This window comes from Caretta caretta, chromosome 7, assembly GCF_965140235.1.
Source record: "Caretta caretta isolate rCarCar2 chromosome 7, rCarCar1.hap1, whole genome shotgun sequence".
In the NCBI taxonomy this organism is placed as follows: Eukaryota; Metazoa; Chordata; order Testudines; family Cheloniidae; genus Caretta; species Caretta caretta.
In genome coordinates, this window is record NC_134212.1 from 114,247,508 (window position 1) to 114,261,849 (window position 14,342).

Sequence of the window (14,342 nt, forward strand, 5' to 3'; positions counted from 1 at the left end):
TTCAAGAACATATGTTAAGTCTCTGGTCAGATGCTACTGGCCATCAGTTTGTTTCAGTCCCGGTGTGACTTGAACCATCCATAAAAATCTAACAAATTCTGCAACATGTCCCAAGCTCTGACCCAGCAGCAGAGGTAGTTGAGGTGCTTGAACTAACAGTTATTATGGCTGAAAATATTATAATGCTACTTCATAATACTGGGAGAGTCTCAGCTGGTGAAAATTGGCACTGCTCTGTTAAAGTCAATGGGTAATCCCAGTCGCGGTGTGAGCTTGGATAACCTCTCCTGACTCAGATGCTTTAGCTGAACCACAAAATATAGGCCTGAATAACTATGAAATTCTATGGTCTGTGCTATATATGTGGTCTGACTACATGATCATAATGATCTCTTCTGGCCTTAAACTCTATCAAATCAGGTTTTCCCATGTATAAAACAGACATATTATTAGTCACATAACTCACTGGATTGTTGGAAGCCGTAACTAATTGCTTAACATTTATAATGTGCTTTGAGATCCTTGGATGAAAGATACCATATGTGAGTGAAAATATACAATATATTCAGTTTGATGGCCCCAATAAACTGTATCCATTTGAGCCATGGAGATTAGAAAAGGTTCAAATCAGAATTTGGGGTTAGGGCCCCTCAAAAAAGAAATTCTGCCATAAGCGCAGGACAGAAAGCAGGTGTTATATGGGACACATCTCCCCAGCAGAAACAAAGAGCATCAGGATCACACTTTCAGAGTCTCTCAACCAGAAATCTTATTTTTGGCAATCTGATAGCTGGAATCCATCCATAACTATTTTGTTCATTCCTATATTTCAGCCTTTCATCTAAAACTAGATGAAATGGCCACATGTAAGGCCATTATTTCTGTTAAATCTGTCAACATTCATCTGCCATCATTAAAAGACATTTTCAGTGCCAAGCCAAATTCCAGATATCCAATGTGGCCTCATTTTCTCTGCTGTCAGAGGCTTTGAAACAATAGCCAAAGAGGAGCTGGTATCCCTCTGCTATACTTCCCCCGGAACATTACACAAAAGGTTTTCTAGACCGTATAATTAAGTTATCACTGAAAAAACTACAGATCTTGCTCACTTGAAGTTGAAGAGGATCTTGAGTTTGTTTGCAAACTCTGGGCCATATTCAGAATTTGTTTAGACACTTTGACTATTGAATGAGCTGATCCTTTAACCCGAATGCCTTTTCTGCTGAAATTCTACAGCCTGTGGGAGATACTCCTATATTTTGTCCCCACTTACTTTCATAGGCTCAATGTGACCTTCCCTACCACCCAAACAAAAGAAAAGAGCACTTTTTAAAAAAGGAGATGATTTGGGCTCCAATTTCCTTTCTTACAGCTTAAGGTTCATTCCACACTTAAAAGTAACGTCAGCATAACTGTGTCAGTCAGGGGTGTGAAAAAACCACATCCCTGACCAATAGATCTATGCTGACAAAACAGACACAGCTGTGTTGATGGAATAGGTCTTCTGTTGATGCAACTAATATTCGGGGAGGTGGTGTTCCTATATGAATAGAAAAACTACTTTTGTTGGGGTACAGTGTGTTTACACTAGGGGGTTATGCCAGCACAGTTACACTGACATAAGTATGATTAGGGTGACCAGATGTCCCAATTTTATAGGGACAGTCCCAATATTTGGGACTTTTTCTTATATAGAGTCTATTACCCCTCACCCCGTCCCAATTTTTCACACTTTCTATTGGGTCCCCCTAGATGGCATAGGTTCCATAGTGTAGACATACCATTAGGCTAGGATTTTCAGAGGCCTGAAGGAGACAGAAGCCCGGACCTCACCTCATAGGCATCTTTGAAACTCCAACTCCATTTCCTAGAGCCACATGAATACATCAAAATCTCAACTTTCATTAAAAAGTAAGTTTCTAGGACAAAATCTTGGCCTACTGAAATCAATAGGAGTTTTGTCTTTGACTTCAACAGGGATAGATGCTCCCACTATCCCTTGTGACTGGGGAGAACAGCTTGAAAATATAAACCCGAAACACTCAAAAACCAAAAGACAAACAACAACAACCTGACGTTTATCTGGTTTGTTTGTTTTTTAAATCATGATTTTTAAGGTGAACTTGTGATTTTGGGAGCCTGATCAAGATTTTTGAACACTTTGGTTGACAAGACAGTGGAAATGGAAACCCAACTGCAGTGTGATAAGAAACAAAGACCAGAAACAAAACTGACAACTATAGAAACCAACCAAGTCTAGCTTCAGCAAACAAGCTGCGTGAAGTGCAAGTAGTAACAAATTGGCATGGGTGGTTAAAAATCTGTGCATGATCTTTATCTCTGAGTCAAATTTACAGTGCTTCCTTATTCCCATCAAGTCTCATGGGGACCTATAAGAATTCATGGCACTACTTTTGAAGGAGCTAATCATCTGGACTTAGAAGCAATCACGGACCAAAAACGCCATTTTAGTGTTAGACCTCTGCTCTGCCACATGGGAGCCCCACAATCAATTTTTATTCTAACTGGCCAACCCAGAAGGGACTGAGAATGTTTTTCTCCAGAGTAACCCCTACGATTGATTGACAGTGTAGCTTTTTATTTTATTTAAAGTGAATTTTGTAATATGGTATTACGTCACAGTGGGTTTGGCTCTGGCGACTACAGTTTCAAGCTTAACAGAGTGAAAGTCACCTCTGCTAGTTGCTTCAGAGTTAGTCTCTAGGAACACATAAAGACCAAGGATAATGACCACACACATATTTACCAATACTAAGTCTAGTCTATTTCGTAAGTTTTATTTAAGTTACAATTAAAGTTGTGATTACCCAAGCATAAAACTGACCTATGCACAAGTTACAACTAGAGTTCTACTCACATCCTTACCAATAGTGTTAGGGTCTGATGGGTCTCTCATGGCTTGATCATCAGTAGAGGGATGGTTCCTGCTGGAGTCTCCCAGAGGGAGCTCAGTTTTCCCATTCTGGCATCCCCTTTTTATAATGTGATTCTGTCTACACCTACATTCTGCGAGTGTCCATAAAAGCGTCTGCCTTCTTTTCTCTTATTGCTCTGTGTCCCCTGGAAACTTAAGGGACCTCAATTTTCTATAGGCTGTGTAAATTCCCTTTGTTCTCATTAGCATTGATGCACAACCTGTATCCCATGGTTAAGACACGTCTGAGACAGATGCGGCTTTACGGTATTTTTATGATCTAATATTAATCTTCTGGGTAATTTTTCGCAATATTATTACTTGTTACCTCTTTTCCCATAATTTTAGGGCATCAGGTTATTTCTTGGTCACTTATGTCATCATTTCTGGTCTCCAAGGCCTAAAATAGCTAAGGTAAAGTCTTGCAGGCCTCAACCTACGGGTCTTGCATTTCAGCTTGTCTTACTCATGTCTAATACTTGGTTCCTCTAAATACTGATCAATCTTATACTTTTATAATCCTACAAATTAACTCTAACATACAGTGAATATATGTAACATAAATTGATTAATCATAACATCACACAATAAATGAATACTAAACTAAAATCACTGGCTACAACAGGCACTGCTGATGAGCTCTAAAGGGAATCTGGTTCACTCCTTCCTAGTCAGCAGAGTGAAGGACAGGGCACAAGGCCTGGCCAGAAAATGCACATACCCTCAGAGAGAATAGGGCTGTCTAACAGAACTTACTTGAACACAATCTTCTTGATTTTCTCCTTCACTTCCTCCTTGGTTAAATACAAATCCAAGGGGAATTCTAGCTGGGGAGTCGAGCTAAACTGGATCACTCCCACTCTAACCTGAAAGAAGAGGTTAAATAGCATAAGGAGCAGGTGGCTGGGAGGGTTGTATTATTTTGATTATGTGACAGATTTAGGAACCTTGAATTGTTTCAAGATAAACCACACTCTTCTCATTGCCCTTCTTGGCTAAGACCCTCCAATAAATACCATTCACTCACATTCCAAGGCTGGGGGGGTGGTGGGGAGAGGGCAGAAGCTCACTATGATTGGGGGAGGTGGAGGGATAGGAGGGGGAGTGAGGAGAGCTATTGAGCACAACGAGGCAGCCGGCTCCAGGCACCCAGGCAGGTCTTACTGCCAGTCCTACAGCAGTTCCTTGGTGGATGGCACCCCGTGCCTCCCTTGCTCCTCGGCAACTGTTGCCCTGGGCGCTCACACTCCTTCCCTCTGCCCTGGTGCCTACCCTGTCCCCCACCCCAGCAGGTTGGATATCTCCACTGGGTCCTGCTGTGGCTGGAAGGCTGGGCTGGAAAGTCACATGCGCCGGTGCCTCTCCTGGCTGGATGGGGCCACACATCCCCTCCCCCCCCACCCACAGTGCAGTACCTGCCCACCCACCCAGCTAGCATAGCTGCTTCGATTGGCCAAGAGAAAGCAGATGGGGAAAGGAGAACTTGGGTTTGAACAGAGACTGGGAGTGGCTGGGCCATTACACATATTGAATCTATTTCCCATGTTACGTATCCTCACACCTTCTTGTCAACTGTCTAAATGGGCCATCTTGATGATCACTACAAAAGTATTTTTCTCCTGCTGACAATAGCTCATCCTAATTAATTAGCCTCTTACAGTTTGTATGGCAACTTCCACCTTCTCTGTACGTATACAGCTTCTTACTATATGTTCCATTCTATGCATCCGATGAAGTGGGCTGTAGCCCACGAAAGCTTATGCTCTAATAAATGTGTTAGTCTCTAAGGTGCCACGAATACTCCTGTTCTTTTTGTGGATACAGACTAACACGGCTGCTACTCTGAAAGCTGTATATTCAGTTTCCATGGAAAATCTTCCTCGTTGTCTATCCCCATAGTTAGACCTTGATTTAAGCCAACATCCAAAATAAGAAAGGAAAATAATGATGACCGGAGCTGGATCCCTTCCCTTCCCATTTATTTTAATTCATTTTATGCTGGATGGATCCCAGAGACTTGGATTCTAATCAGAAGGTCTTGCCCAACCAATCATCACACGCTGGCTCTGCGGGACATCAGCTCTTTGAGAACACTGTGCTACGGCTGGAACCATACAGTTCCACGAGCTCTCAGGAAGACAGATCGTGCCTGTGTGTTTGATGAAACAGGAAGTGTCTGGTATTTTGTCAAGCAAAAAACTAGAACTCCACAGAGGGTGGGGGCGGGGTGGGGACATAAGAACAGGGCAATAATTGTTGCTTAAGGAGAAATCGTTCTTAATCATGTAGAGACAGGAAATCCAACTGGAAGCTCCTCACTGGTTCTTTGCTGGATATGACAGCTGTTCCCAAGTGTTAAGGTTAGCCATGAAAGGCACAGCTCCAGAACCAATTGACAAGCCCCACACACTACTGGGAAATCTGAGACACTTATTGCAGGCAGGCATCTATAGGCCACCAGTCACCTTACTACACTGTGGATGGCCTGCAGGGAAATCCTTCCATTCTACCCCTTCATTTTGGAATAGAGAATACTTTTAAAAAGAGAGAGGACAAACAGGACCTCCGCAGGCTTCATAACCACTTATATCCATAGAGATAGCTGGTTAACCTCCCTGGGATAAATTCTGCAGCCAGGATTTCCAAAAGTGATTTGTGATTTTTGGGTGCCTGACTTGAGACAAATTCAAGGGACCCGATTTTCGGAAAGCATTGAGCACCCATCCTCTGAAAAATCAGGCTCTTTTAATTAGTCTCAGTGTAGGCATCCAAAAATCACTAATCGGTTTTTAAAAGTCTGGCTTGTAACCTTTAGTCTGCAAGAGCTTGTCCCATATTTTTAAATGCCAAATGAAACTTTGAAACATTTACAACATATACGTATGATCCAGCATCAGCTCTTCATAGAACCTCGCCGTATCCTTTTCTGGGTAACCTTTGGATCCCTCCCTTCCAGCAACTCTAATGTTTGTCATTTCACTCTACACATATGGTGTTCTGATGTATCAGGTAGAACCATGCTGTTTGTAACTAAAACAAGACATTTACTGTCACACTCACCCTATATGGATTGATGTTCAAGGCATCACAGAGTTTGCCTGCGAAGTGCTTAGATCTCTCAAAGCTTCCTTTGCCAATGCTGTATGACCCATCTAACAGAAGGAGGAGATCTACTGAAGCAGAGCACTGCATCACTGGAAGAGAACAAGATATATGCTGTCAGGATGCACATTTATACTTAGATCACAGATGACAACAGAATTCAGTGAGCCAGGTTTACTGGGGCGGGGGGGAGAGAGGGGAGAAAGTTCAGCTGATCATCAATTTATCTCCTCCAGAGAGGAAACAGCAAGAAATCCAGGCATATGGGATTTCCACTGTATTGTCCTGGGGCCAGCCTTGGAGTTCCCAAAATCTAGTGTAACTTTGTGGTCTGGCCCCCAGCACTGTAGTACCAGAAACAATACATCCTTGCAACTTGGGGTTTCCCATGTGCTCACCTATAAAAGCTCTTAACGCATTTAGTGATTCTGTTTAACACAGAGACAGTGCACTAAAGCATCCACTAAGATGATCCACAGGACGATGCAGAAAAGGGTGAGCAGCAAGTGACTGATTACAGTTTATATGTGGATATAGAAGACTTGAGTTGTAGCAGTTGTAGAGAGGAAGGATGGTCCAGTGTTTAGTGTTTGCATAGGATTTAGGATATAAGGATTCAAAGACCATGTTGAGCTACAGACTTCCTGGGTGACACTGGGCAGTTGGTAACTGGGGCCATAAGACAAAGAAGTGCCAAAGTGAATATCTAGGATTAAGCGCATTATACAAGGACAAAAAATTAGAGCTGGTTGAAAAAGTAAAAAATAAATTACATGAAAAATTTCAAAATTGTTTCACCAGGGTTGGAAACAAGCCATTATCTTCCCCCCCCTCTTTTTTTTTTTTTTAAACTCTCATCTTTGAAGCTTTTATCAGAACAGTTATCAAAATTTGCATTTTAATGCAAATGTAAGGGGACTGTTGCCCCCTTACTAACATTCAGTGGGGGTGTTTTAGTTGCTACCTCCCAGTACTAAAAAGGGAGAAGGGTCGATGGGGAATCAGGACCCTGAGACTGCCAGTCCCCAGGAACAATGGGGAGAGGCCAATGCTCCAGGTCAGCCTGAATGACACGGTGGACAGGCTAATCAAGGAGTCAGGAGGCCAGGGAGGTCCCGTCCTCCCTGTGAGCTGGATTTGCCTGGGTCAGACAGACAGAGTGGGGCCAAGCTAAGGAGAAAGCAGGGGCCTGAGATGAGCTGGGGAGATGAGCTGTGCCAGATCCAGAGAGAGCAGACCCTGTCCTGAGAGCAGAGCTGCAGCCCCAAAGCTAGAGGCACAGCCCAGAGAGAGCAGACTTGCCCTGAGAGCAGAGCTGCAGCAACCAGAGCCAGAGGGGCCAAAGAAGCAGCCCACGAAGCAGGTCAGTGCTGGGAGCAGAATCACAGAAGCAGCCTGCGGAGCAGACCTGTCCTGGGAGCAGAACTGTAGCAGAGGCAGAGGGGCCAAAGAAGCAGCCCATGGAGCTGGAGGCAGAGCAGCAGAGACAGAGTGGTGGAGCTGGGGCTGGAGCAGTCTGGAGCTGGGTGCGGTGAGCAGCTGGGGAAACCGAGGGGGACCCTGGGCAGCGGGCCCAGCACAGGGAGACACCTCAGCCAAGAGGCTCTGCAGGCCAGGCTTGGATCGTAACCCCAACAGGGCGGGGGCAACACTGGGAAGAAGGGTCCTACCACTTAGAGCCTGAGAGCGTGTGGCCACCACCAGAGCAAGTGTCCAACCCACAGCATCCCTACAGCACAGCCAGGACCTGAGAAGAAGGCCTGGGACTTACAAGGAACAGACTGTGAACTGCCCTGACATTCCAGAGACACTGTTTGTGATGTTTCCTGCCACAGAGCGGGCTGATGTGTTTTCTTTAACCTTTCCCATTTTCCCTTATTCTTTTTAAAATTAATTGTTGATTAAATAACTTGCATTTGCTTTAAATTGTATGTAATGGTCAGTGGGTCAGAGAAGTGCCCAGTGCAGAGAGAGTACCCTGGAGTGGGGACACCCTAGCCCCTGTCCTAGGTGACCACAGCAGGGTTGGGGGTCGAGCCCCCCAGGAATCCTGGGCCCAGCCTTGTTGGGGTTACGAGGACTCTGCCAGACAGGAGAGTGGAAGGGGAGTCTTCAAGGGCAGGGAGGCCAAAGACTCAGATCCTTTCGCCGGGGTAGTGCAGAAGCCAAGAAAGTTCCCCACAATAGTGGGACTATTCCCCCGCTTACACAAATGTTGCAATATATTTAGCAAAAATAAAGACATTTCAAAGAAGTCAACAACTTTTCAACACAAAAGGAAATCTATTTGACTGAAAAATTGTAATGACCTCTTAAAAAAATTGGTGGGGGGGAGCAACCCTCATCTATGCTGAGGGAAAGTAGGTTTTGGGTGGTGGGAGAATAGGTGGCCAAAACAAACAAATCATCTTTCCAGACCCCAGATCCTGAGGCTTGAAGGAGCCAAAACAGCCCCAGATATATCTTAGAGCAGCTCTTAATAAGCATGTGGTCAACTTTAGGCATGTGGTCATGTGACCCGGCCCACTGACTTCAAATAGGACTGCTTAAAATTAAGCACATTCATAAGTGCTTTCCTGGATTGGAGCGTTCAGCATTTTGTAGCCCTACGTGAGATACGTCATACAAAAAACAAGTTACAGAACCTCTCCCCAACACCACCACAACACACACACACACACACACACACACAGAACTTGCAACATATCTAGTGGCTAGTTGAATCAGACACATTTTGTCTCTGAAGAAAGCAGAAAAGCCTTTTTTCAAACACGCTATTTTAAAAACACAAACTATCTGATCAGCTCTGAGGCTTTGACTAGATCAGTCGAGCTTCAGGCTGCACTGGGATGATGTCCTGGTGTCACCTAGGCATGTGTGAAAAATGTTTGCTCAGTAGTTACTAGTTGCTGTGAGTGTCTGCGCCAAGGTGGAAGCTGATGGTTTTCACTGACAAAGATTAAACTGGTTTCGGAGGAGCAGCCGTGTTAGTCTGTATTCGCAAAAAGAAAAGGAGGACTTGCAGCACCTTAGAGACTAACCCATTTATTTGAGCATGAGCTTTCGTGAGCTAAGGTGCCACAAGTTCTCCTTGTCTTTTAAAGATTAAGCTGAGGCTCCCTTTTCAGTCTCTGCAGAGACACTCAAACCAAAACACTTCCCTGGAATTTGGGAAAAAGCTGGGTAATAGGAAAGAGGACATGTCCCTGACGTTGGCAGAGCAGCCACGAATTCTTGCAGTTTTTCAGCAGCCTGTCACAATCATGACATTCACCTCAGGAAGCAAGGCATCGCATCGCTGCGTAGGGGACGCTAGTTTGGAAGCAACCTCAGACGTCTCACTCCTCAAAGCAGGGGAGTGGGATTATCCTAAGGAAGCATGGCTACGTCGTGGCTTCAGAGAAATGGATGGAAAACCAAAAGGCACCTCCTACCCCTCAAGCAAACTTTCTCCCACCCTGTAATTTCCAAGGGATGAAATGGAATCTTGGCATAAACCACGGCCTCCCACTGAGCTAGAACTGATAAGCAACGACTAGAACAGCTTGCACATACAGGACATCCTTCAGCTGGGGATCTGAAAGTACTTTACAATGGTGAATTGGTTAAGCCTAGAGATAGATTAGTATTCCAAAAATCAACCTGTATTATAATCCCAGATTGCTTTAGATTCTCTGGCCTTCAGTTTACCTGTGATCTTCACAGGCTCCTGCTAGGAACCGATTACCTAAATCCCTTAAAATTAGTGTTTTGTCCAAAATCACACAGCAAGTCAGCAGCAGAGCTGAGAACAGAATCCAGAAGTCCTGACTCCTAGTCTCTAGTCTAGCAGTAACTACTCGACCATCCTCTGTCCTGAAATACATGTGAACAGTTGCTCCTCTGCCAGGTAACACCAGGAGAAATTTTAAGAGGGGGGAAAAAAATTTCACTGTGTCCTTAATGTCAGTGATATGTTCAGAGAAAATTTTAAAGACCCCCTGCAGCATTTTGTAAGACCAACTTTGAGGGAAACTGAGATGCAGTGTCAGAAAGGAGGAAGCAGTAATTACAGAAGAAGGTGTAAAGGGTGTTCCAACGATAACTGGAGTTCTTTTTAATGGCCCAGCTATAAAAAAGCATTTGTGGCCAGTGCCCCTCCCCCCACCAGTCACTTCTCTTCCCAGACACAGTTTATCATCACAATTTTCTCATTCCTAGTAGTGAGAAAGTGTGTTTATAATTAGGATTTTCTAATGCCAGATTATAAAGGATTTAAAGCATTCCATTCTGGGTCGCTGGGTTTTGTTATACGGTAGCCTCATTCTCTCAGAAGTCCTGTTCTTTGCAAGTCCATTCCAAGCCTCGATTGGCTGGAACGCCAAAATTAAGACAACAGTTCCGCAGCACAGACAAGCTATAGCAGGCAAACAGGGCCTCGTTGCTAGTGCTGTTCGCACTTCAGCAGCTCCGCCTCCGTGTTTGAAATCAAAGCACTGAGACCCACCAGTGAGGTGCGTAACTATGAGCTTCGTTGGTCATGTCTGCTCTGCATGAGTATTCACACAGCCCAGATTAAACTCCAAAAATTGTCATAACCCATACTGAGGTCAGTGACAAACCCAGTAAGGATTCTCTGGAGACTCTTCTGTCTTACTGGGGAAAGAATCTGGAAGAGATGTCCCCATGACGTTACAAAGTCTCTCAGAACACTGCTAGGAACTTCTGTAACCATATTAATAGCATTAGCTGCTCTATATCCTAAACAACCAGATACGGATATTAGAGTTCTGAGGTAACATCTTTATGGAACACTATGCCCCTGCATGTTATAACCATGAGTAACAAACCGATCAAGAGCACCAATGTACAGGGTATCTGCCGAATAATGCTGTCATAAATATAAAGGGAAGGGTAAATACCTTTAAATCCCTCCTGGCCAGAGGAAAAACCTTTTCATCTGTAAAATGTTAAGAAGCTAAGACAACCTCGCTGGCACCTGACCAAAATGACTAATGAGGAGACAAGATACTTTCAAAGCTGGAGGGTGGGGGAAAACAAAGGGTTCTCTCTGTCTGTGTGTTGCTTTTGCCAGGACCAGAGCAGGAATGCAGGTCAGAACTCCTGTAAAAAGTCAGTAAGAAATCTAGTTAGATATGCATTAGATTCTGTTTTGTTTAAATGGCTGATAGAATAAGTTGTGCCGAATGGAATGTATATTCCTGTTTTTGTGTCTTTTTGTAACTTAAGGTTTAGCCTAGAGGGATTCTCTATGTTTTGAATCTGATTACCCTGTAAGGTATTTACCATCCTGATTTTACAGAGGTGATTCTTTTACTTTTTCTTTAATTAAAATTCTTCTTCTAAGAACCTGATTGCTTTTTCATTGTTCTTAAGATCCAAGGGTTTGGGTCCTATGCAAATTGGTGAGGATTTTTATCACGCCTTCCCCAGGAAAGGGGATGTAGGGTTTGGGGAGGATTTTGGAGGGAAAAACGTTTCCAAGTGGGCTCTTTCCCAGTTATATTTGATAGACTCTTGGTGGTGGCAGCAATAAAGTCCAGGGACAAAAGGCAAAATAGTTTGTACCTTGGGGAAGTTTTAACCTAAGCTGGTAAAAATAAGCTTATGGGGTTTTTCATGTAGGTCTGCACATCTGTACCCTGAAGTTCAGAGTGGGGAAGGAACCTTGACAAATGCCCTCTCATTTTTTGTTTTCCTCGTGCTCGTTGCAGTCCCTGCAGTCACTTTCAGTTGCTGCACTAGCATTGGCTAGGGACACTCCCGGGCTGCGGCTGTTACATCTTGTATGATATAGAGATAGCTCAATGCAGCCTCATCTTATCCAATTGTTTTTCTCTTCCTGCATAACTAGGTCCTCCTGGACTGCTGTTTCTACAGCTGTTACAGACTTAAAATGAATGTAATTAAGAAATAAACACACAGAATGAGGAGGAAGTCTCTTTTCTATCATTCTTTAAGTCTATAATATGATAGGGATGAACTGTATGTTACAGACAAGTTCAAAACCAGTCAGGTCCTGGCCGACAGGAGCTTACCTTTAAGTTGGACAATGGACACTGGAAAATGAAGGTTACAGTAAAAGATCATGCAATATAATTTTGTAACATACACCTCTATCTGACTATCGAGGTACTTAATATGATCCCCATCACCACGGCCGCACAAATAACAACAAATTGATTCTCACAACACCTCTCTGTGGGGAAGCATCATCACCATTTCACACACGGGGAACTGAGATAACGTGATTTACCATAGATCACTCAGGAAGTCTGTGACAGAACCTGAAACAGAACTCAGGTCTTCTGAGTTACTGTACAGTACCTTAACTATAAGACCATCCTGGCTCAGACTATCCTGTTGGTTCCTCTGTTAAACACATAACTAGGGTGACCAGATAGCAACTATGAAAAAACGGGACAAGGGATGGGGGACAATAGGTGCCTATATAAGAAAAAGTCCAAAAAAACGGGACTGTCCCTATAAAAACGGGACATCTGGTCACACTACACATAACTAACTTGAACAAGGGGTTAATATGCTGAAATATTACCTTTAGGTTTGAGGGAACAAATTTAGGCAAGAAGGCTGAAGTGGTGGAACAGAAGCCAACTGAAATAAATGAGCCTCAAATCTGAAGGAGTAGATTGAGGTTGCATGTGGAACATAGCATTTGGGAGAGTTTTCCAGCATGGGGACACTGATGTAAGGATCCATTAGTGGGAGGGGAGTTAGCAGGGTGGAGGGTGAGTGGAAAAGTAGGGGGAGAGGTGATGTAGGCAGCATTAGAGCTGGGCAAAGCCTTGAAGGTGAGGATTAGGCATTTTTGAATTTCTAGTTTATAAACACAAACTTACGTTGGCCAGCAGCAGAAATCTTGACAATTGTCTCCTGGTTGGCATGAAGTTCTTGTAGACCCCATGTGAGCAGCACTGTGGGATCAAATATATATTAACCCATTAATCTGATTATTTCTAAACTATTTAAAAATACTTCTGCAGGGCATTCATTCATGTTAGTGCCACAGACACCGATTAAGATGTAATTAAAGTGGGTGGGTAGGAGTGGTAAAGAATTTGCAAAAACAATGTTTCTTGGGGTTCCAATTTACTCTCTGAAACGTGCCAAGTTTACAACTCAAAATATTGTCTAACTAGGGTTGCCAACTCAGATTGGGATCTGAAAAATCAAGTAGTGTTTTGATTCCTGTATCCTCAACAGGATCATCAGATCTCTGTTCTCCAGAAGGAACATAGCAGGATGCACTAATCAAATAGGGGGGGGTTTTAGTCAGTAGCGCTAGGAGATAGGATTGTGAAGGAAAAGACACAGCTGACGTCTTATGTCAACGTGCCAGTGTACAGTGCCACTTTTCTGACTGCTACAACACACCTTACATTTGGTGGATATCTAGGCTTTATCTGATTTATAGATTAATATATTCTAAGGCCAGAAGGGACCATTACGATAATCTAGTCTGACCTCTTGTATACCACAGTTCATAGAACTTCCCCAAAATAATTCCTAGAGCAGAGTTTTCAGAAAAACATCCAACCTTGATTTAAAAAATGGTTAGTGATGGAGAATCCACCACACCCCGTGGTAAATTGTTCCAAAGGTTAATTGCTCTCATCCTTTAAAATGTACGCATTATTTCCAATCTTAATTTGTCTAGCTTCAATTCCTAGCCACTGGATCATGTTAAGGGCTTTGTCCGCTACACTGAAGAGCCCATTATTAAATGTTTGTTCCCCATGTAGGTACTTATAGACTGTAATTAAGTCATCCCTTAATCTTCTCTTTGTTAAAATAAATAGATTAAATTCTTTAAGTCTATCACTATAAGGCACGTTTTCTAATCCTTTAATCATTCTCATGGCTCTTCCCTGAATACTGCAATATACCAATATCCTTCTTGAACTATGGACACCAGAACTGGTAACAGTAGTTCAGCAGTGGTTGCACCAGTGCCAAATACAGAGATAAAATAACCTCTCTACTCCGATTTGAAATTCTCTTTATGCATTCCAGGATTGCATTAGCTCTTCTGGCCACAGCATTGCACAGGGAGCTCATGTTCAGCTGATTATCCACCATGACCTCCAAATCTTTTTCAGAGTCACTACTTCCCAAAATAGAATCCCCATTCTGTAAGTATGGCCTACATTCTTTGTTCCTAGATGTATATATTTGCATTTAGTCGTACTAAAACGCATATTGTTTGCTTGAGCCCAGAGATCCATATTGCTCTGAATCAGTGACCTGTCCTCTTCATTATTTACTATTCCCCCAATTTTTGGGT

General features: G+C 43.3%; 1 protein-coding gene across 3 annotated transcripts in view; it reads right to left on the reverse strand.

The window, feature by feature from the left end:
* Positions 1 to 14,342, reverse strand: part of VWA2 (von Willebrand factor A domain containing 2) — a 75,235-nt gene that overhangs the window by 33,833 nt on the left and 27,060 nt on the right. For 2 of the 3 annotated variants that reach the window (XM_075131066.1, XM_048857000.2), the window contains exons 3-5: positions 12,898 to 12,972; positions 5,996 to 6,129; positions 3,692 to 3,801 (exon numbers count right to left, since the gene is read on the reverse strand). In XM_075131066.1, the coding sequence (XP_074987167.1) occupies positions 3,692 to 3,801; positions 5,996 to 6,129; positions 12,898 to 12,972 (319 nt within the window). Of the gene's footprint in view, positions 1 to 3,691; positions 3,802 to 5,995; positions 6,130 to 10,938; positions 11,141 to 12,897; positions 12,975 to 14,342 lie in introns of those variants that run through there. The other variant, XM_075131067.1, reaches the window with a different exon arrangement.